The 21,066-nt window shown below is 34.6% G+C and overlaps 1 protein-coding gene across 1 annotated transcript in view; it reads right to left on the bottom strand.

The window, feature by feature from the left end:
- The window catches only part of DOCK2 (dedicator of cytokinesis 2), a gene marked incomplete at its 5' end in the record, with an annotated part of 189,235 nt that overhangs the window by 143,042 nt on the left and 25,127 nt on the right, over nucleotides 1-21,066 (bottom strand). The window contains 9 exons of the mRNA XM_084295002.1: nucleotides 6,933-7,041; nucleotides 9,101-9,235; nucleotides 12,726-12,826; nucleotides 13,080-13,169; nucleotides 14,774-14,871; nucleotides 14,986-15,169; nucleotides 17,145-17,248; nucleotides 17,324-17,396; nucleotides 18,467-18,565. Coding sequence (XP_084151128.1) covers nucleotides 6,933-7,041; nucleotides 9,101-9,235; nucleotides 12,726-12,826; nucleotides 13,080-13,169; nucleotides 14,774-14,871; nucleotides 14,986-15,169; nucleotides 17,145-17,248; nucleotides 17,324-17,396; nucleotides 18,467-18,565 — 993 coding nt within the window. The remainder of the gene's footprint in view (nucleotides 1-6,932; nucleotides 7,042-9,100; nucleotides 9,236-12,725; nucleotides 12,827-13,079; nucleotides 13,170-14,773; nucleotides 14,872-14,985; nucleotides 15,170-17,144; nucleotides 17,249-17,323; nucleotides 17,397-18,466; nucleotides 18,566-21,066) is intronic.

The following is a 21,066-nucleotide window of genomic DNA, read 5'->3' as shown; positions in this document are numbered from 1 at the left end:
TAAAGAGAATAAATTATATAAATTTTTAATTTGACTAACCTCTTCATAGTCCAGATAATGAGAATTACAAAATTAATAGCTGCTTTACCTTATTATGCAACTTTAGGGTGTAACTTGCTACTAACATTTTGCTGGGAACTAAGTTACTGCAAAGTCTTCTATTTCTGATATAGCTCTGATTTTCCATCATAGGTATGTTCTATCTATTATACTTCCTGAGCTACTAAAAGAAATCCCAAAACTACAGGTTACACAAAGACTGTGTCTTTTCTTCTAGGTGATACGATGTACACTACAGGACTGATTAAGCCCTTTATCCAATAAATGCATGCTGAAATTAGACACTTTTTTTCCACTCATAATAGTGGAGTTTACTGCCCACCTTGCAAATCAGCATAGTTCTTGCTTTATGTCACTTGCTTATATGAATTGTAATAAGTAAAGAATGCACTTTCAGCTTTACAGTGGCAAAACACGAAACGCAAATTAACTTTAAAAAGCCCAAAAAGGAGTTTTGCCATTAGCCCCTGAAGTCCATACATACTTAAATTACAATAAATGACGAACTGGATTAACTATAAGTACATGTGCTTTTTAATTATGAGCTACTGATACACATCACGGGAAGTCTCAGAACACTTTATAGTTCCTGTAAACAAGGTAAAACAAATGATTTAAATGTAGAGTAAGTCATTAATTCAAAAAAAAATATTACAAAGGGCTCCACAGCGCTCTCATCTATACAAATTCTTTAATCCTTATGCTTGCCTATACACAGGCCAAGCATTTTCAAGTGGTAACACTGAGTTTTGACAATTATATGCTTCCAAAACAACACTATAAAAGCATGTTCCATCTCTCGTAGTGTGTTTCAGAAATGACTGCTGATATCAAATTGCTGTTAAGTGATTTGATAGCTTCTAGGAAGAAACAGCAAAAGTCAATGATTTTAGTATGATGGGGCAAAAAGCTCTGTCTTGCTAATACTTACAGCTATGTGCCACACGAGATTCTCCCGTCATTTCAATAAAACTCAATACAACCTCTATGTTAACCCACTCAGCTAAAATTCTTCTCTTCTGCAGAAGAGACTGAAAAGGAAATTTTGAAGTAAAATCCCCAAAATGTACTTGAACCATGAGACCCAAGTTTTTGTCCTACATAAACTTACACAACAGAGAAAAAACTAGAAAACAGTCTCAAGCCCACAAAAACTCATGAAGGGAATTCTCCCAACAGCAGAAGCCCTATCAAGAGGTGTAACAACCATAAAACAGAAACTGCAAAAGAATACTGATACTCCATGGATTACTACATAACTTGGTGTCTATCTGATGCAGAGCCACATTGGGTGTACATTCCTATAAAATGGAATAAATGAGGAAAAAAAAAAATCATACTACTGTATGCATGCTATCCTTTTAAAAAAATTTACAATTTTTTGTACTGCTTATATCACTTTGGTGGCTGAAGAGAAAAGGGTAAGCTGCACTCAAATGATGTCAGAGCAGAAGTAATATCTGATTTTTGGCTACTATGGAGAGAATTCTAACTCATTGAATAAAAAAGTATCAGAATGATATTGCATACAGTCAACAGGTCACAGAATCTCAGCCACAAAACATTTACTTTTCCTGAGTTTCTAGATCTTGGTTTAATATAACCAGAAAAATATTTAAACTATCAGACAAAGATTAGTCCAAACAAGTATTTATGAATGGACCCTTCACATGCATAAACTGAGCATTTGAAATATACAGCAATCCCACCACTGTATCAATATTTCAGTTTGTTCACAAGAAATTTAGGTACATGAATAAGACAACAGTTATGATAGGTGGACTAAGATGTGCAAAGTAAAAGTAGAGCTTACTGAAATATTCCCAGTGAGCAGCAGGAGTGTAAGTAACAAGGCAATGCCAACAGTAAAGTGAAAAGCACATGAAAACACAATCAGCAGTAGGAGAATGTTAGCAGGAATATCCCGTTTTACTGAAAAAGACCAAGGAAAAAGTGTTTTTCTTTCCAGTTATCAATTTGAAATTTTAATATGCCAATAGCTAGACAAGCTTTTTGTTTTGTCACTAAATAAGAACCTGTCTCCTGTTTCCTGATTAGCTATCAACATTACAGTGCTTCTGTACTAAACCTTGCAAAGATGAAAGAGCTGCTCAAAAAAAAGTCTTAAAATCAAACCTATGTAGACTCAGTAAGTCTCTACACTGTAAATTCCTTTTTAAAAACTTAGTCTCTTCTTTATTGGGGATAGGTAGATTAAAATAAATACAATCAGGGTGTTGCTTTCTTTGGCTCCTTTTTAGATATTTTAAAAAGGATAAAGCTATGGTATTAATTTATTCCTATGAGAGTCTACTGCAGTATATTAGCCAGCTCTTACTTGTTTGTTTTGTTTTTGTTTGTTTGTTTGTTGTTTTACATAGAAATAATTCAGGTCTTGATTCAACAAGAAAGAATTTGGGCTGGGGCAAAGATGCATATACAGTACATCAAGCTGGCTTAAAATGCCTTCAGATAAAACCCTTCCTCTGCATACATCATCCCCACTCATACACAACTCCAGGAAGGTCAAAGGAGTATTTCAATGCTGCTGCCACCTGAACAAGATTACATCTTCTTCTGCTACTATCCACTAGTACCTCCTTGAAATAGGTGAACAAAATGTATTCTCTACAGGACTGCGAAATAATGGGGCTATTTAAAACACCTGTACAGATACCTGTAAATTTGTAGACTAGAAACTAGTCCTAGGTCCAGTTTTACTTCAGTAATATGTCGGTGAAAATACTGTACAATTAGGATTTTCTGAATTTTGTTTTATACTAATTCACAGTTGCTCTGAAAAATGTTTGACAAAGGATAGTGCCACCAGTGACCATGAAATAATTCAAGCAATACTGCAGAGACACTAGGAATTATTAAGCTGTTTGCCTTCCCATATAGTACCTATTTTGTATCTGTACAAGGAGGGAAAAGGGAAGGATGTAGCTACGATTATACTCAGATCTGTAGTACCATCTGAAGTACAATAGTAAGTATATCCATTCTTTTAAACTGTTAAGTTTCATTTGCAGTAATTGCTTTAAATGATGCACTATGGACACAACTGAGCACTGCCCTTAATGAAGTCATAAAAATCTCCTAGTAAGCAGTACAAAATGTTCTGCATTGTTCAGACCTCAGAGATTAATTTTTAAGCAGGACACAGAAACTCCACAGCCTTGTAGAGAATTATTTCATATATATATAATATAATGTTAAATTTATTTTAACCTTTACTCCTGACTAAGCTTAATTTTTTAGATGCCCTCATTTACAATGTTACATTATACATATTCAAGTATGCATGAGATGAAAAGAACATTCTCAGAAGATACTGATGCCTTCCTTCCTAGTCTAATTTTATTTGCTATCAAGGCAACACTGCAACTTACACCTCAACCTAAGCATCACCGTCAGCACCTTTCCAGCCTTCTTCTCTCAAAAATTACCTATGTATTTCTGTACCATTTTAAACTCGTAGAACCTACTGCAGCATCATTCAACAGCAGTATGGATGGATCAAAAATGTGTGGTAAAGATTGAGAGTAATAAGATAGCAACTTCATACTACGCTGTTTTCAGGCTGTTCAGTGCCATAAACAATTTCGTCTTTTTTTTGATTCTATGACCTTGAGAATGTGTCATATGAGGTTTCTGAAAGCATGCGTGGAATTGAGAGTACTACTTACTAAAATCAGGGCCTAACAGCAAGCTGGGCATGGCCAATATTAGCAAAAGACAAAACTATCTGTAGGTCAAATCTGATGCATCCACCCGAGAGACAGCACAACTTTTGGAAAGAAGCAGGGCTTACACTTTTAATTTCAGGTTCAGAGCATAGGCTTGTCAGAGAACAGGCATAGGCACAGAGCACAGATCAAATATCAAGAGTTTGACCTTATAAAAACACATCACCTGAAATTCAAAATTACATGTAATTGATCAGATTTTATTCAAAATAAAAAAGATATGATATACACAGAGATACTTTATACAAATTGTATCTTCAGAAGGGAAAGTTACTGAAAACTTCAGTTTTCATAGTACCCCCCCTCCCCCCCGGCCCCTGAATTCTCCTTTGAACTATTTGCAGGTTCTGGAAATCTATTTTTAGCTTTCCAGATTTCACAAGGTTTATCCTCAGAAGTATAAACTTTCTGAAAAACCCTATCTAAAGAATTCATCAGCAATGGCTACATAGAGGCAACTGATAAATGCAACAGAGTTGTAATACCATCCTGTTGAGACAAATTTAAAAACAAACAAACAAACAGGTTACATATTGAAGAAGACCTGGACTACTTCTGTATCATCAGCAGTGAACTACTTAAGTTCTGAAATTATCATTTTAAAGAATTACAAGTAAATATGTACTAAGTCTCCTTAAAGGAGAAGTCCTTAATTCTGCACATCCACATAGAATCTCTTACTTGTGAATTAATAACATTCCCAATCTTGCCTACCGGTGGCAATCTCTTTACAAATCAACATTCTAAAAATTGAAAACAGGCCACTTCACACTTCATACAAGTGCTTTCAAACATCAGAAAATGCTCTGCATCAGCAAAGTTAGGATACTGAAATGATGATCCTAATTGTAGTAAATTTGAGAAATGCATTGTCTGCATCTTTAAGCAAAAGAGGTAACTTCATCGATTCCATTAGTATCAAAAAAGGCTAATTTGAATTTACATATGAATTTTTAGTTTACCTACAACAAACTAACAATTTAACCTTTTGGTTGTTCAAAGCTTACATAAATAACACTGGAAAAGATGACCACATATTTTGCTTCTTGAGCTTTGAGAAAGACAGATAAATCAAAGTATCTATTCACTTCAGCTAATTTTAGAACAGAAGATTGAAAAGCTAGATTTTTATTTTTATTTTTAAGCTTTTCATAAATTTATACAGCATGTTACAGATTAGAAAGTAAGATATCACTCTGAAGATAAAATTAGTTAAATTGAAACAATAAAGTGCTTCTGGCACTGACTAGGCTGTTCCATATGACATGTAGTTTTAGGAACAATCTTCTCCTGACTGAATTAATATTCGACACAAGTCTGAGTATGACTGGTATCAATAAAAGTGACTCAGAAATTATTACATACTAAAATACTGAGTTCCAAGTTTCTGAGTCTAAAAAAATAAAATAATCAGCAGAGACCAAAAGACACTTTAGGTTTCAGAATAATTCTTTACATCTTCCCAAATAAACTTCACAGGTATTTGGGGAGTTTATAAGGTATAACACCTATGAAATCATGGGCTTTTGCAGTATCTCTGAAAAATAACCTGTCCCTTACCCTGCAAATTTAAATAAGTACTAGTACAATGTTTAAAGTCCCAAAATTAAATGGGAAAAATCAGTATTGGTTTTAGGCAGAGGCAGATTTATAAATTTATTTCCACCCCTTTCCGATCCATTTCACCCAACGCAGAAATGATCTCCAATTTTCTGGCCAGTTACAGACAATTCTCATCTACCTGCCAAAGGAGAAGGCTCAAGTACCATAACTGAAATCTCCTCCAAATAGTCACTGAGATATGTATCATCCTTTGTGAAAGCTACTGTGACCAACATGCCTATTGAGTTAACGACAGTTTGTTTGTTTGTTTGTTTGTTTCATCTTGTTTTTCCAAGAAACTTATTTCCAGCAGCAGGTCCTTAACTACAATGGGATACTTCACATTCCATTCATGCACTGACATGACATGCCTCTCCTGAGTAGCATAAAAGCCACCAAGATCTATTTGGTAGATGATTAACATACTAATACAGTATAACTACCATAAGAACAAACATTGTTATAAAAACAATCTCTTCCAGTATTACTTTTGGTTAGAAATCTTTTTTCTTCTGAAGTTTTCTGATTCTGATGCTATGTCTTTCAAATGTATAAAATTTTCCCCGGAACATTTGTACATAAGTGTCAAATAACCACAGATAGAATCTGAATTGTTTTCAAATGCTTTTAAAGCATTACTATAATCATGGTATTATACAATTGAAGTAGTACGGATGTTTAGCTCTTTTGCAGGCATGCATCATTCCAGGCAGTGTCAGAGAATACCAATCTCAAGACCATCAGTCACCTGGGAACATTTATTCAAGATAGAAAATTTATCCAGTCTTCCACTAAACCTCAAAGCAAAAGGAATCAAAACACAGAACCAAAGGAAAACTCAAGCTTAATAAAACAGTGAGTTCAGGGAAAGAATGTATGAAGCATTAATAATGCAGTAATCCAGTAAAATCTTCTGTTTCTTACTTCAAGCACACAGCACTGGTAACATTCTATTTCAATATGGAACTATATACCAATTGTTTGATATTAATAGCCCTAATAGTTCCTGCTTTTCTAGTTTTCTTAAAGCATGGGGTTCTAAAACATAAGAATGATTAACACTGACATGTATGGGAAACACTGACACTATTTTCAGTTAAGTAACTCACCTCCAAAATGCTGATACTATCAAGTTTACTTTTCAAACTAAGATGGCAGAATACCTGTTTAGCACAACCTGAAGAAACTCAAGAAATGCTCAGCTCTCACTGGAGGCTTCACTTCCCTATATTCCTTGAGAAATTCTAGCATCCATATTTTAGTTCTTTCAGTCACTCATTGCATGTTTGAAGTTATATAAATTTATCTTCTCCTGACCTTTTCTACTTCAACTTTACTAAGCAACATGATCTTGAATAAAGGACAGTTACAAAAGAGAAACAAAAGATGAACTACCTAAGAGTGTCTTACCCTCTATTTCAAAACCAAAATGAAAGAAAACAATAAAATGCCAAAACAAAACCACATACAAGAACAAATTAAAAAATAAAAATAAAATAAAATTTCCAAGAACACACCAACCTGCAACAAAATGGTAGTTTTATGTTGGCTTTTCATCAGGTTGTTGATGGATTCAAAGAGTCTCCTCATAGATTCTTCAAATTCTGTTTGCTCTTTGCCTTCATATAATCTATTGAGACATGCACTGTGTTATCATTTCAGAATCAGGAAACTTTCATCATTCTAAGTGTACCAAGTTTCAAAAATAATTTAAAAATAGATTTTAAAAGTTGATCCGATATACATACATAGATATTTCCCCCAATTGTTATATCTGTTATTCACTCTAGTAAGTATTCTTCAGCTTGAGCACAATGTAACAATGTTTTCAGATTTTTTTTTGAAAAAAAGCCTCTAAATAATAAAATCTCATATATTTTAAGTTATTAAAAAAAAAAAAAAAAAGAAAAGAAAGTTCCCTTTCCAAGTGAGGATCTGTCTCAGCTCTATTAATACAAAAGATTCGTCTCAGAGAAGGCTATTTTAAACCTTCAAAAAATAATCCTAAATCCCAACTTCTTTCAAGGGAATAAAATATACAAATCAATTTTTTCCACATTTCCTCCTTTTTCATAGACCAGTCTGACAGTCTTGACTGTGACAAGTTAGATCAGAAAAACTTGAGACAGATATTCAGTATCAGAATATACTGTTAACTGATTCCTTATTTTTTTCAGCAGATATATTCTTACAAGAACAATTACAGTCTATAATAATAATTGTCCAACTGAATATAGTTTCAGACCTTTGGTTAACTTTGGTTAAGGTTGTTGTAAGGAAAACTAAAACAAATAGATAAGTACAGGTAATCGCTTGAATATGCATCGTATTGCAACAACTCCATTTATAATAGACTGTCAGATGTACACACTTAAACAAACAAGCAACAAAAAATCCCTGGCTTCTCTGACCATCAGTCTTACAACAAATTTTCCATAATGCTCTACACAATGCTTCCTCCAACAAGGCTCACAATATCCCCTTTTGCCATGACACCTATTAAAAAAATTAAAACTAAGCTTTTGCACTGCTAGCTATATTCTATCCCCATGAGTGCCATCCCCTTTGTTTTTACAGCTTCTCATCTTGTTTGTCTGTATCTATCTATAAATAGCAAGTTCTTAGAGACAAAACTATTTCTAAGGGACTATTTACCAGTAGCCAACCACTTCTGAATCTACTCTTATTTCAGTCAGAATTTCATAATTCAACAAATAATATACTTAATTTAACAAAACTATATATCCATGTGGAGTTTTTGAAAAACTGGGCAGAGTAACAGAGAAAAGTTGTATTAGTGCTCTTACTTACCAAAAAGCAGATAAAACCAGAACACTTCCCTGTTCTGTTGGCTGCCAACCCTCAAGTTTTACAGCCAACAATTGGGTGTACCCACAGTCCTGAATCTGTCACTACCTATCTTCTGGCACTGCATCTCCAGGGGAACAACGGAACAAGTACTATGGGGGAAATAGCTGGGGATAAATGAGAGAGCAGGAATGAAGAGCAAAAAGAGGATGTGGATGGGATCGGTGGGATGCAGGGAGAATACTTAAAGGCCAGTGGAGGAAGTGGGGGCCACAGTCATTACAGTATAGTTTTCTTCCTTCCAACTCCTTTCTCCTTCTCTCCCTTTTCCCTATACCTGAATACCACTCATAAACAACACACCTCATCTGTTTGGCTGAGCTATACATATCTAGTCCTTTTAGAATTTCTTATAAGCTCCTGCTTGTCTGTAACTCTACATTCAGTTGGACAATGATTACTGAAAATTACCTTGTTCCTTGCAGTCTGAACTTCTGAACACAGCTATCTCAAGGACAAACACACGGCTTCATGCCATCTGTCACAATGTTTGGGCATACACTGGTCTTAGGCCAAGCCATCTGATACAAGAAATAATCATCCTTTGAAATTGGCTGCTATTACTAAATACATCTCTGGAGCCTACACTGTAAATCACATAGCAATTATTTGAGGATTCCCTCTCAAAAAATGTTATCTTAGCAAAGTCTGTATTTTAGGCCAGTTGCAGTATAAGAAAATGTTTGTGTTTTATTTACAAAAAATAATTAAAAAAAAAAAAAAAGAACAACTGTTCTGGAATCAAATTCTTCTGTTTCACAGGTCTACTACTCTTTGTGGTATTGCACTGATAGTTAAGTGGCTATAGCATGGGCACTTACTGTGAAAATAACGTCCTTGATCTCACAATGAACTTGAAAACATATTCCAGTGCTTTCAGAGTTCTTAGGATAGGTTCACATTGCTCTCCTCGGCTGGAGGTATCCAAGTAAGTCTTCAGAACACTCATTAGCTTCCTGTAGTTAAAAAAGACATTTTTAAAATAACCTTTTCTAAAATTAATTTCTCTAACTCATTTACCAACTCTAAGAGAATATTTATTCTTCATCACACAACAAAACACAACAAAACATACAGCATTTACTTTTGTGTTAATGCCACACAAACTCTATCAGAATAAAAGAAATGAGCAAATTCTTAACTGCACAAACAAGAAACCAATCTGAAATCTCAAACTAGCAGCATAATTTCACACAATCCTGGAAGTGTTTTAAGAAATGGTTATTAAATATATGTGCAAGCTAGCACAAATGTTATTTCTGCCTACCTACCTGCATTAAGTAGCAATCCAGTGATTCAATAGCACCACATGCTTTAAATTAACTAATTGTAAATGTTTCAACTCTCCTGTACACTGCAATATCTGCTTAAGGTATGTTTTTTTTTTTTAAATACCTCCTGGTTTTGTATCCAAAGGTAGTTTTTGCTAAACCAACACATAGCCTGTTATCAAAGTGCAAAAGCTTATCTATAAATAAAAGTCCCTATATTTACAGTTTTAGTTTTATCCTAAATGATTGAAGTAATATTAAGGATGTAATCTTAATCATAACAAGGCCATAAAAAAAATTCAAATCAGTGTGTTTTATTTTTTCCCTGCAGATCAATACAACGATAGGAACCTACTATCCCCTACCCCAAACAAACTCAAACTAGTACTTGGTTGTTGATGAAATTTAACAGTTCACCAGCTGGAATGATGAAACATTATGAAGTAATTATTCTATCTGGGACATACTCACATGGAAATAATAGTTCCAAGAACCTCTAGCTACTGCACAAAATATAAACATTGTCAGCCCCACAGCACCAGCCTTCAGATTTCAGAACCAAAATATCATACTTTCAGCCTCTCAGCCTTCTGGGGCACTATATCCTTTTTTTTTTTTTTTTTTAAATTTATCTAACTTATATGCAGTGTCAGTCCACTCAAGGTCCCTCAACTCTCAATGTTAAGTCCTTTCGTAACTCTACATAAGAACTACATACAAATGGATGACTAATCAGAAACTGAGTGAAGACCTCACAGTTTGACCAAAAGACCGTATCAAATGGAGTCAAAACATCTATTTAGGAATGACTTTCAACAAATCTTCCTTGCTTGACTGACCTACAAATTCAATTGGCCTAATCAGTGGCACCTGACAATGGGAATCTAGGCATTGCAGTCTAAGTACAGGCTATTACAAAAACTCTTCACATTACACTGGAGCAAGGATAATTAGCAATGCATCACTGCTAGCATCAGAAAATGCTTCTAATAACACAATGACAACTAACTGCAGGAAAGTTACTGACCAAAGTTAATCTGCTGCTGACCTGGCAACTTATTTCCATGTACTATAAATTGTCACGCCTCCAATCCAAAGCTTTTGAGTATCTGCTCAACTCTCCAGAGGCGTATAAGAACTTGTGTTTAACTTGGACGCTGGGTATAAAGGAGCAGTGAAGAAAAGAAAAAAGTGAAGAAAAAAAGTGAAGAAAAGAGGCAAGGAGAGGTAATATTTTGCTGATGATACCCAACATTAAAAATATGCTCCTATGAAAAATATCAGACTCATGTTTGATCACAAAACAATTAGTTTAATGTGTCTTACTACTTTATATCAAGTGAAGGAAACAAAAAAAGGTTTTTTTGTTTTGTTTTGTTTTTTTCTTTAAACCTCTCATGTATCATGGATATTGTTTGAAATGTGAATCAGCAGAAGTGATGCATGGAACTCCAAGATCACCCTCCTGTCCACCTCCAAGGAACTGCAGCCATCAAGTATGATGAAATGTCAGAAATGAAAGCAGTTGCTACAGTCAATTCTCCTTTTCCACAAACCTAGGGGCACCTTCATGTGAAAGGAAAAGTGGTCGTAGTACGTCTGAGACACAGTATCTCCTTCCTGACTATGAATTAGGCCATTTACAGTTATCTGCATTTCATAAATGACTCTTGAAACAGACTGTATCATCCATGGTATACTAGGAATGAATGGCTCCAAGAAAATGCAAGATTTTGAGAACAACCTTAACCATGATTTTGCCTCTGCAGCCTTGATTAAATCATTAGAAAATGCTAGTCAGGTAAGTCTTCGAAAGACTTCAAACAAATTAGGCAGTCCTAAGAGGTTCTGTACCAGATCTTCTCTACTTTCACAATACCAATGCATTAAATTGCATGTGCTAATTACATATGGAATGAAGGAGAATTAAAGACCACATAGTTAGTTGCTTGAGGTTTCTGGGCTCAATAAAGCTGACTTCAGCTTTCCTAGAACATGAGAAAGGATTGACTGTGCACTGCAAGCAAGCATATCTTCTAATACAACATCTGGGGGACTTTTTCTGTTGAACTGGAACTGGTGCATATTCATCACAGAACAGTACAATATATTCTCACCTATTCCAAACTTTCAGCTAAGGTCTTTTATCTATTATTTAAATCTCCAATTAAAGTCTTGTTTCAATCAGTTGAACTGCCAGGACAAGACTGAATGATATATATATATTTACAAAAAAAAAAAAAAAAATATATATATATATATATACACATTTATATATATTTCATACATCAACTTTATATATATATATATATATATATATATATATATATATATATATATATATATAAATGTAAATGAAATATATATATCCTATTGGCACTTCCCAGAGACGTGCAGAAACTGATTAACATCATAGTTCTTCATAAGCCAAAGCAATTTTATCCTACTGCCCCCTCCAAAAGTATGTTTAGAATAAGGAACAAATTCAGTATAAAATTTATTGCATAATGTGTCTATGTGTCCCCACAGTTTTTGTTCTTTTCTATTAAAGCATATCTTCCCATTTGGGCATTATATGAAAGATCCAACCACTCTACCTTCCCACTGGAAGGACCATGTAGTAAATAGTAAGATTCCAGTTCACAACAGACCGTGTAACAAAATTGAAAATTTGATTTAAATGCACCTAAACCTTTCAGGTACAGTACCAGATAGTGAACTGCATACAAAGATTATTTTTATTTTTTTTTCCCCCGTGAATTTGTTTGCTCTAAGAGAATATGTGGAAACCTACATAAATAAATGGGTTAATGACATCCTCATGTCCCCACTTAAAGCATTTCAGATTAAGATCAGGAATGTAAATGAAGAGGATTTATAGCAGATTTTTGACAAATTTGACAGGATACAGATGATGTGTAGACACAGCAACATAATTCAGATGAGAAAAATGAATGTCAAAGAATTGTTTAACCACAAATCAATTACTTTTTGTCAGTTAACTCTACCTATGGTCACATCTGTTTCTCACAGGCAGGTCTGTTTCCAGATAAGCAAAAGCAGCGTCAGAACAACTTTAATAACTACATCAGAAAATAACGCTATTTCCTTTATTTAATTTGATTGCAGAGGTTTTAGAATAAAGAAAAAAGAGAAAAAAAAGAAAAAGACTTACTTGTATGCCAAGGTTGCACTAAAATGCTGTTGGATATACGCTTCCAAAACAGTGTTAAAATGCTGAAATTTACGGTCTGCAATGAGTCCTATGATATATATCTGAACAGAGATGGACATAATTAGCCTTTTTTTAAAGTCATACTTCAAATGAAAACATTACTCTCCTGAAACATTTGTGATAAACCACTATTTTTAAAGTGTCTTTTTTTTTAATAGTTTTGGAAATAGTAATATCCTATCTTCTCTGCAGAGATTTTGAGTCTACTTTCTTGAGATAAACAATGTGATAGTTCATTCACATTCATAGGATTCTTGACACTGACAGATTAAATCACCCATTGCCCATTCTTACCAGTGCATCAAAGACAAGGATATCATACTCATTACTGTGGGAATGTTCCATCATGATGTTAAACAGGGCATCCAGCGTATCTTGGAGAAACTATACAAAAACATGAAAAGACAAACTGACAACCAATTCAGCTTGAAAACCACACAATTCAATTTTCAGATAGGAGACTTTTTCTCAAGAGGGGATTTTTAGAGGCCTTTACTGAAGTATCAGCCAAATTTAGAACACACTTCTGAGGATTTAGGCTCTAGTTTCTTTAATTTATGAAATTAAATCCTCAGACATCAGCAATCAATAATATATATACATAGCTCAAAGCTTATGGAATTAAGCTAAAAATGTTACATAAACTAATGATAGTTATCTAAAAGTGCATTCCTAGTTCCTTAGTGATACGTATTGTAGTTGCTATTGTTACCTACATATGGTGATTAAAAACATGCTTCCAACTTCTGTGTTCATATTCAAATCTCTTTAAATCAAAGGATAGCTCCCCAGTGACTTGGAAACCAAGTCACAGAATCATTTAGGTTGGAAAAAAACTCTAAGTTCATCCAGTCCAACCCTTAACCTAGCACTGCCAAGTCCACTATTAAAGCATGTCACAAAGCTATACATCTAAATGAATTTATGAATTTTGACCTCCAGGGATGGTAACTCAACCAATTCCCTTCTTTCATTGAAGAATTCTTCCCTAATATCCAACCTACCTTCCCTCCCTCTCCCCCCCCCCCCCCCCCACACACACAACTTAGGGCTCTTTCCTCTTGTCTTAGCACTTGGTACTAATGAGAAGAGACTCATCCCCATTCTGCTATAGACTTCTTTAAGGTAATTGTAGAGTCTGGTAAGGTCTCCCCAAACCTCCTTTTCTCCATGCTAAAAAAACCCATCAACTCCATCAGCCACTCCTCATAAGACCTGAGCCACTCATAAGTCTCTATTGTTTTATTGTTTGTTTATTTTTTAATAAATTTTCCCTCCTCCAAAAGAAACAGGAGAGGTGTCAAAGAAACAGGAGAGGTGTCTACTGCTTTAGTTTAAAAAAAACAACAAAAAATGTAAGAGACTCCTAATTTGAATAATGGAGTCACACTTAATTTGATTAAATCTAACAGCAAGAACCACTTATTTGTTCTTTCATCATTTCAGACTTCACAGCAAAATACTCCTTTCAATCTTATAATTAATTTTGGTCATTTTGGAGACTATTACTTCTACTTCTTTGTGCATCAAAATAGAGAATCTATCTTAAATAAGATTACAAACTCTTACTTCAGAAAGATTTTCCAAAGATATTTAGCATGTGCCACAGCACAATACAACTAAAGATCTCTCACACAAAGTTTAGACTAGTTGACAACCCGTAACAGATGAATCAACTGAATCTTGAAAGACAAAGACAAAATGGAAAGCCTGTTCCCTGGGTAGAATCAGGCACTAAGAAGAAAAAAGTATAGTTCTAGACAGAAAGAGGTGTTCTTGCTTTGTTAATTTCAAGATCAGTTCTATGTATGTCTGTCCTTATCAGCATTATTTTAAACTTGTGATCATGTGTGTTTCTACATACACATCCATATATATTGCATAAAATATTAGTAAAAGGCAAAGTAGAAATCTGATAAAAGCATCCAGAAAGGAATCCAGTATTGCATTCTTATGCACTATTTCCAGAACACCAACAAAAGATATACTTTCACAACTTCCTCTCCATCCACAATCTTCAGTTTTTCCAGGTTTTCCTGTAGCAGCTCTGGCTTCATACGCCACTTCAAGAGACCTAGTAAGCCCACTAATAGAAAATAAATTAAACAAAAATTAGACAAACATTAAAATTTAATATGTGATTTCTCATTTGTGCAGAAGTCTTCCTTCTAAAATGTCTACCTGTTTAGAAGATACATACCATTCTGAGTTAACTTTGTAGAACAAACCAGGGTTGAAATATAAAATGCATCTCGTGAGCTTACTGAAAGGCCGCCTACAATACTTGAGTTCCTGCCTATGGTCGCTCCTTTATTTTCTATGTGTTGACGTGTAGAAGGTAATGTCAAATACGCACTAGAATCCTCCATTTTTTTACTGTCACCCTGAAAAAAATAATGTATTTATCATTTATCACTTACTTCACAACACTGGATTTAAAAGTAGAGTTATTTTGTAAAAGTAAATAAAAAGATATGTTTCTATGGACTTAAATGAATGCAATTAAATTAACACAATAAAAATAATAAAGAAAACAAAAGCCCCAGCAGCAAATGGCCTTCACAAGACTACAATGAACATACTGTGAAAATTCAAAAATTGAAAAGATATGTGTTTTAAGGGTTCAGGAAGGAATTATGATATCACTAGCAGAATAAAAGCAAGATCAGACTTCTCATTAAGATGTGACTAGAGATAGAAGATGAGACTACTGAGCATCACCTTGAAGACTGTACACAGGATACAGGTCATATGGTAATGATGTCTGCACACAATTTAAGAACAGAAAAATTGATTGATAGGGTAAAAATAGCAACTCTATTTTGATATGTTTATTACAGCTTCATACCTGGACCTTCAACATAAAATTTCAGGACAGACAAGGACATGGTGAGATTATATTTTACGTTTGCCAATATGCTGTAGTGAATAAGCAACACAGATGATGGAACTCATGGTTTTCAATAGCAGGAACACCACAAAGACCCAAGATGTATTTCCTGATCTATGTCCCCTCTCTCCCTACTACACCATTTCATCAAGCTGCATGCCATAGCTCTCACTGAGATTTGTTACATCTCAACTTTAGATTCCAACTCAGGACTGGGAGGCAATGAAAATTGCATTCTTAACTGTACAGAGTACATCATTTTTCTTTAACACAATTGGTAAAGAAAGTTCCCCCCATGCATTTATGAACTCTGTCACTTGAAGCTATAACACCTCAACAGATTTGATTCAATCAATTGTATCATATTCTTAGACTACAATTGCATGTATACAAAGATTTGCAAAAAACAATCTAGAATGATTTTCTAATGTTTTAGTTTGTATCTGCTTCAATGACTATAGTCATTGTCCTACTAAACAAGAAAGTTTCAAAAAACTGATTATAAATATATGTAAAATGACAAAACACGTAATCCTTAAGCTGCAAAAAAGACAGTATTACTGACTTTCATGGTTGTATCAATCTTGCCAAGTAATTACTTCTCAGAATTTCTGGAACCAGAAGGGTTCTGACTTCCATTTTTTTTGAGACAAGTTAGACGTTTTGAAAAGACCTGAAAATGTGTTCCAAAAGTCAGAAAGATTCCATGTCTGAAGGCAGTGAAAATCAAGTACAACTTGATTTAGTTGTATGTGTATCGCTTGCCATTTGTTATAGCAAACTAGTTTACTGAAAAGAACACTAAGAAATAGAAGAAACAAGTAAATATTCTAGTGAATTGGCAATGCTTCCTGGTTCATAGTTCCTACTTGTTCTCCAACATAAGAAATAATACAAGCAAAACAAAAAACAATCTCAAGACATACGTTCCCTGCTTCAAGTCACAAAGTCATAAATCCTACCTATGTCCAATCAGGGTGAGTAAAAACAATGTTCTTTATGTCCAAAATCAAATTCCTGGAACTTTCAGTTTGGTATCTGAGAAACTATAAAATTGAATCAACTCTCTAAGATTACATTCTGTGATTGTTCATGTAATAAAGACTCTAAGTGAACAAAAAAACACTTCTCTTCAGCCAGCACAATGGTACATATCCAAGTACTTAGCTCTCACATTACTTCCTTTGTAATAGGAAAAGCCAAAATCACAATACCCAATAAAAATATGAGGAAGAGTAAGTGTCTCTCATTGTTCTTAAATCATCTAACTATAATTAAAATGTAAGATTATGTTTACCAGCCAAGGAAGAAGTTGCACCTTTTTTTTTTCCTCAGATGAAAATATAATTCTTGTCTTCAATGTATTAATAAAATTAATTTAGCACAAGGACAATAAACAATGCAGTCAAAGACGATAGTGTGAAACAAAGGTCTCTTAGGGAGGAAAAAAGAAAAAAAAAATCCAATACCTTTAGGACTAACAAATCATGGATGCCATCTTGAAGAGTTGTTCCATCCTCCTTCATAAGCCTTATGTAGGCCATTGCAAAATTCTTCTCTCCTTTATCTTTAGCTGCAAAACAAAAGATTTGCAGTTGGCTACTGATCGAGGAATTAAAATTAATTGAAGTAAAAATTCTCTACTCACACTCTTGAGATGACCTGTGTCTGAACATAAAGCGCAGATGTATCCTTTGCATGTCTTCAATAGGAACTGCTACCTTTAGTAAAATCAGAAAATACATATATTTTTATAATTAAATTCCTCTTCAAATCCTTGAGTAATATCCAAAAATAATGACTGCTTTATTTTTAAAGTAGCATATGTAATTGTGACACGCATGCAACAGAAGACCAATTGTTAACAAAAAAAAATTAATAGCAACATGTTTATAATTCTAAATTTAGATCTGTATTGCATCAAGTTGACTCACAACTCAACTTCCCTTTAAATTTTTTACTGCATAACACACTTCATAGTAACTACACTTTTATTAACAAAAGGATCTACTGTTAATAATTCTATTAAAATGTTTCCATACAGACATCTGAAATACATATGAATTTTAAAAAACAAAATAGTACACAAACCAAAACACAGGAATAGTCAATGTTTTCCAAACAACAAATACATTTAAAAACACATTAATATTTCAAATGACACAAATGACATTCATTCCCTGCCCTGCGCTATCTTGGGGACACACCACCCCTTACTAACTGTGGGCTTGCCATACATGACAGTAGATGTCTTCATAAAAAATAAATTTAAAAAAAATCACACTATCAAGCCAGAGACATGCTTTATAAGAACTACTTCTAGAAACTTCTAGGTATTTTTTATTCAAATACATTAAAGCCAGATTTAGTAGTTAGTAGTGTATATCTAAAGTAATTTAGAACAGCTTTTTTCTGTCTAAAAGAATATTTTTTAATGCCTCTTTCTGATTTTTTCAGGCAATTGAAGTTCTTCATCTCTAATATTTCGCAGCAATAAAACAAATGCAGTATATCATCTTTCATGAAGCTTATTAGGACGTGAGGTTTTCTAAGATGATCTCATTTGTTTTGCTAGATAAGATCTTTACATCATTTTTCTAAGCCAAATTTCAAACCTCAGTAAACACATAGTCCTAATAACTGATATCTGACTAAGACACTACCCTTCTTGTTTTATTCGGGGTGAAGGTATTTTAAACCTATTTTATAAAAAGCTGATGCTGTGCAACACTACCTGAGGTACCAACAAGCAATGAGGAAATAGAGCTAGTGAAAAGTTTCTGCAGCCTACCTTTAATGTTTCCATCCAGCGTGGCTGTTTGACCTGGTAGTAGAGAACTGATCTGTATTCACTCACGGGTTTGTCTCCTGCTCCCAGGCAAACAGCATTCTTACAGAAAGGAGGAAAGAAACAGTTCACAGCGGCTCACTCATTTCTGTCAGTTATTGTCACTTGTGCAAAACCAACCAAACCGGCTGACCTGACGATCAAGAGCCTCCTCTGCCATCCCGCCCCCTAGTTTACCTCAGCGCCTGATGGGACGGGTGCAGGACTACATGCCCTCACTGTGCCACGCTGAGGCCATGCTCACTGAGGGCCAAAGTCCCTGGAGCCCACGGCAGCCCTGGACTGAAGGAATGAATGCTTCACACCTCAAGTACCATCCCCTGAGGGCCCAGCAACCAGGGCAACAGGAAGGCAAAGCCACTGCCACGGCCCTCAGGCCTCTCTCAGGCCTGGGAGCCTGGAGATGCAATCCTGAAATGATACAAGTGTGGGACTGGCACATACCATGGGGCAGGAAGACCTGTCTGATAACAAAAGAACAAACAGAAAGGAAGCTTTGACAGGAGATGCTGTTTCCAACCCTCTGAACACAAGGAAAATGAACATTTTTCCAGAATTATACTGGGCCTAGAAGTAGATGGCCTTTTACAGGTTCACAGCGGGCTGTGAGGAAAGCTAGGTAACCAACAGAGAGGCTCCCTTTCTCTTCCAAATGAGGAACTGAAGTAACAAAGGCATCAATCACCTCAATTAGTGGGAAAGAAACACAATGCAACAATTATTTCACTTTATTATTTCTTTGACTTTTCCCCTGACTTTAAAATACTCTATTTTAGCACAGTCTCATAAGTATTGTTTATGTACCAAAAGTTACTTCTGAACAAAATGATACAGATGCACCAATATAACACTCTCCTGGATTTTTTTCCCAATGAGGATTTCTGATTTTTTCTCGTTTTTACATTTTCTGCCCCTTGTGCTAAATTTAATTTCTGCATTTCTTTTTTCAATAACCTGTACTTACTAATCACTTTAAGGACTTTCTCCCTCTGTGTTTTAACTTGCAATTCACCTGTTTCTCCATGAATTTTAGCTATTTACTTCTTACCTTGTTACACTTGACAGCCTAAGTTACTACACTATGCTGACTGTCAGAACTAGTATGGCTCTAACTTGACTTTTGGTCAAGTTAAATTTGTTGTAACAGAGAAATTCAGTCTTAGTGAATCTGGAAAGAGTCTCAACCTACTTCCCCCATTCCTGTCTGACTGCTGTTGAGGTTTGTACATGCAGGATAACTGCTAACGATGATAGCGGATGAAGCAAAATTGCTGACACCTCATAAAGTATCGATGTGAAACTGCAATGCATGAAAGAAGCAAATATACTAAGTTCTCTACTGATGGCACAGATGAAGCTAGCCTCATAGAAACTGCACTAACTACTACAACTTTCCTGTTAAAAATCCAGTGACAGAAATCTTCTTCAAACACCAGGAAGGACATCTGGTGACAAGTAAGGTATGATGCTGATACCTGATTTCTAAGGCCTGGTCTCTGTGACTTAACTACATAAAGGTATACCCGATTTGCACAAAGGGATTATTTCAAGGTTTGTACACCAACATGTTTGAATGCATTCTGTGACATTTAGTTAGAAAAGAAAAGGCCTTTAATTTGCAACAAAATGTAGTGCCAGCCCTTTCACCTGAAACTAATTTGATACCTGAACAGGAACAGCAAGTTCCATGTTAATAAACATGTGTTTAATCTGAATTATAGGGTATGATAATTAGAAACTTCCAAGTTTTTTAAAAAAATCATAGGTTTAGAAGTTTAGTGATATTTGATTATTTTTGAAAGCTAAAATTGAAAAACATTTGCTTTTGTTATTACTTGTCTTCAACAGTGTTTCAATCAGTTCCAGAAAAATTGTCATTTAAGCATGTGTAAGGCATATTGCCCCCAGAAAGCAGGCATTATTTGAACATCTATGTCAGATCATAGACAAAGGGACAACCCAATTTTCTGCTAGTATTTGGAGAAAAGGTGCATCCATGGAACTGAAAATATATAACATTGGAATGAATGCAAGATTTAATGCATTACACTGGGTTCATTTCTTTAGTGAATACTTTGGAATATATTTTAAGCATATTATCTGTAACTGCAACCAACAGAGTAGAAGCCAGTGAAGTCTATATTACAACAGTTATTTCCTATACACACCAGTCATATGGTCAGGTGTTTTCTGATCAGGGTTACAATTTGTTTTGTGGACCCTAGGCATTACATGAGTTTAGGGTTTTCTTCACTCAAGCTTTAAATCAATATTGTAGGTCAAATATTTAGTTGTAATTCATCAACACACTGACATTGCAGCAACTCATGAAGCACACTGCATTTCTCCAGTTTTATTTTATCTCAGTAATTATCTTAATGATTTCACCCTCATGATCGCAGTAGAGTTTCAGAGAACAGTATAAAGCTCAAAAAAGGAAAGACCAAAAATCCCACTGAATATTGAACTAATGTTAAGAAATCCAAAGGAAAAGACAAGTATTCATAAAATCATAAATAGACAAGACAAAAGATACTGTAAAT

This window comes from Netta rufina (genome assembly GCF_964035555.1).
Source record: "Netta rufina genome assembly, chromosome: 14".
In the NCBI taxonomy this organism is placed as follows: domain Eukaryota; kingdom Metazoa; phylum Chordata; class Aves; order Anseriformes; family Anatidae; genus Netta; species Netta rufina.
The sequence above is the reverse complement of the archived record's forward strand: the minus strand, read 5'-3'. Positions and strand labels throughout refer to the sequence as shown.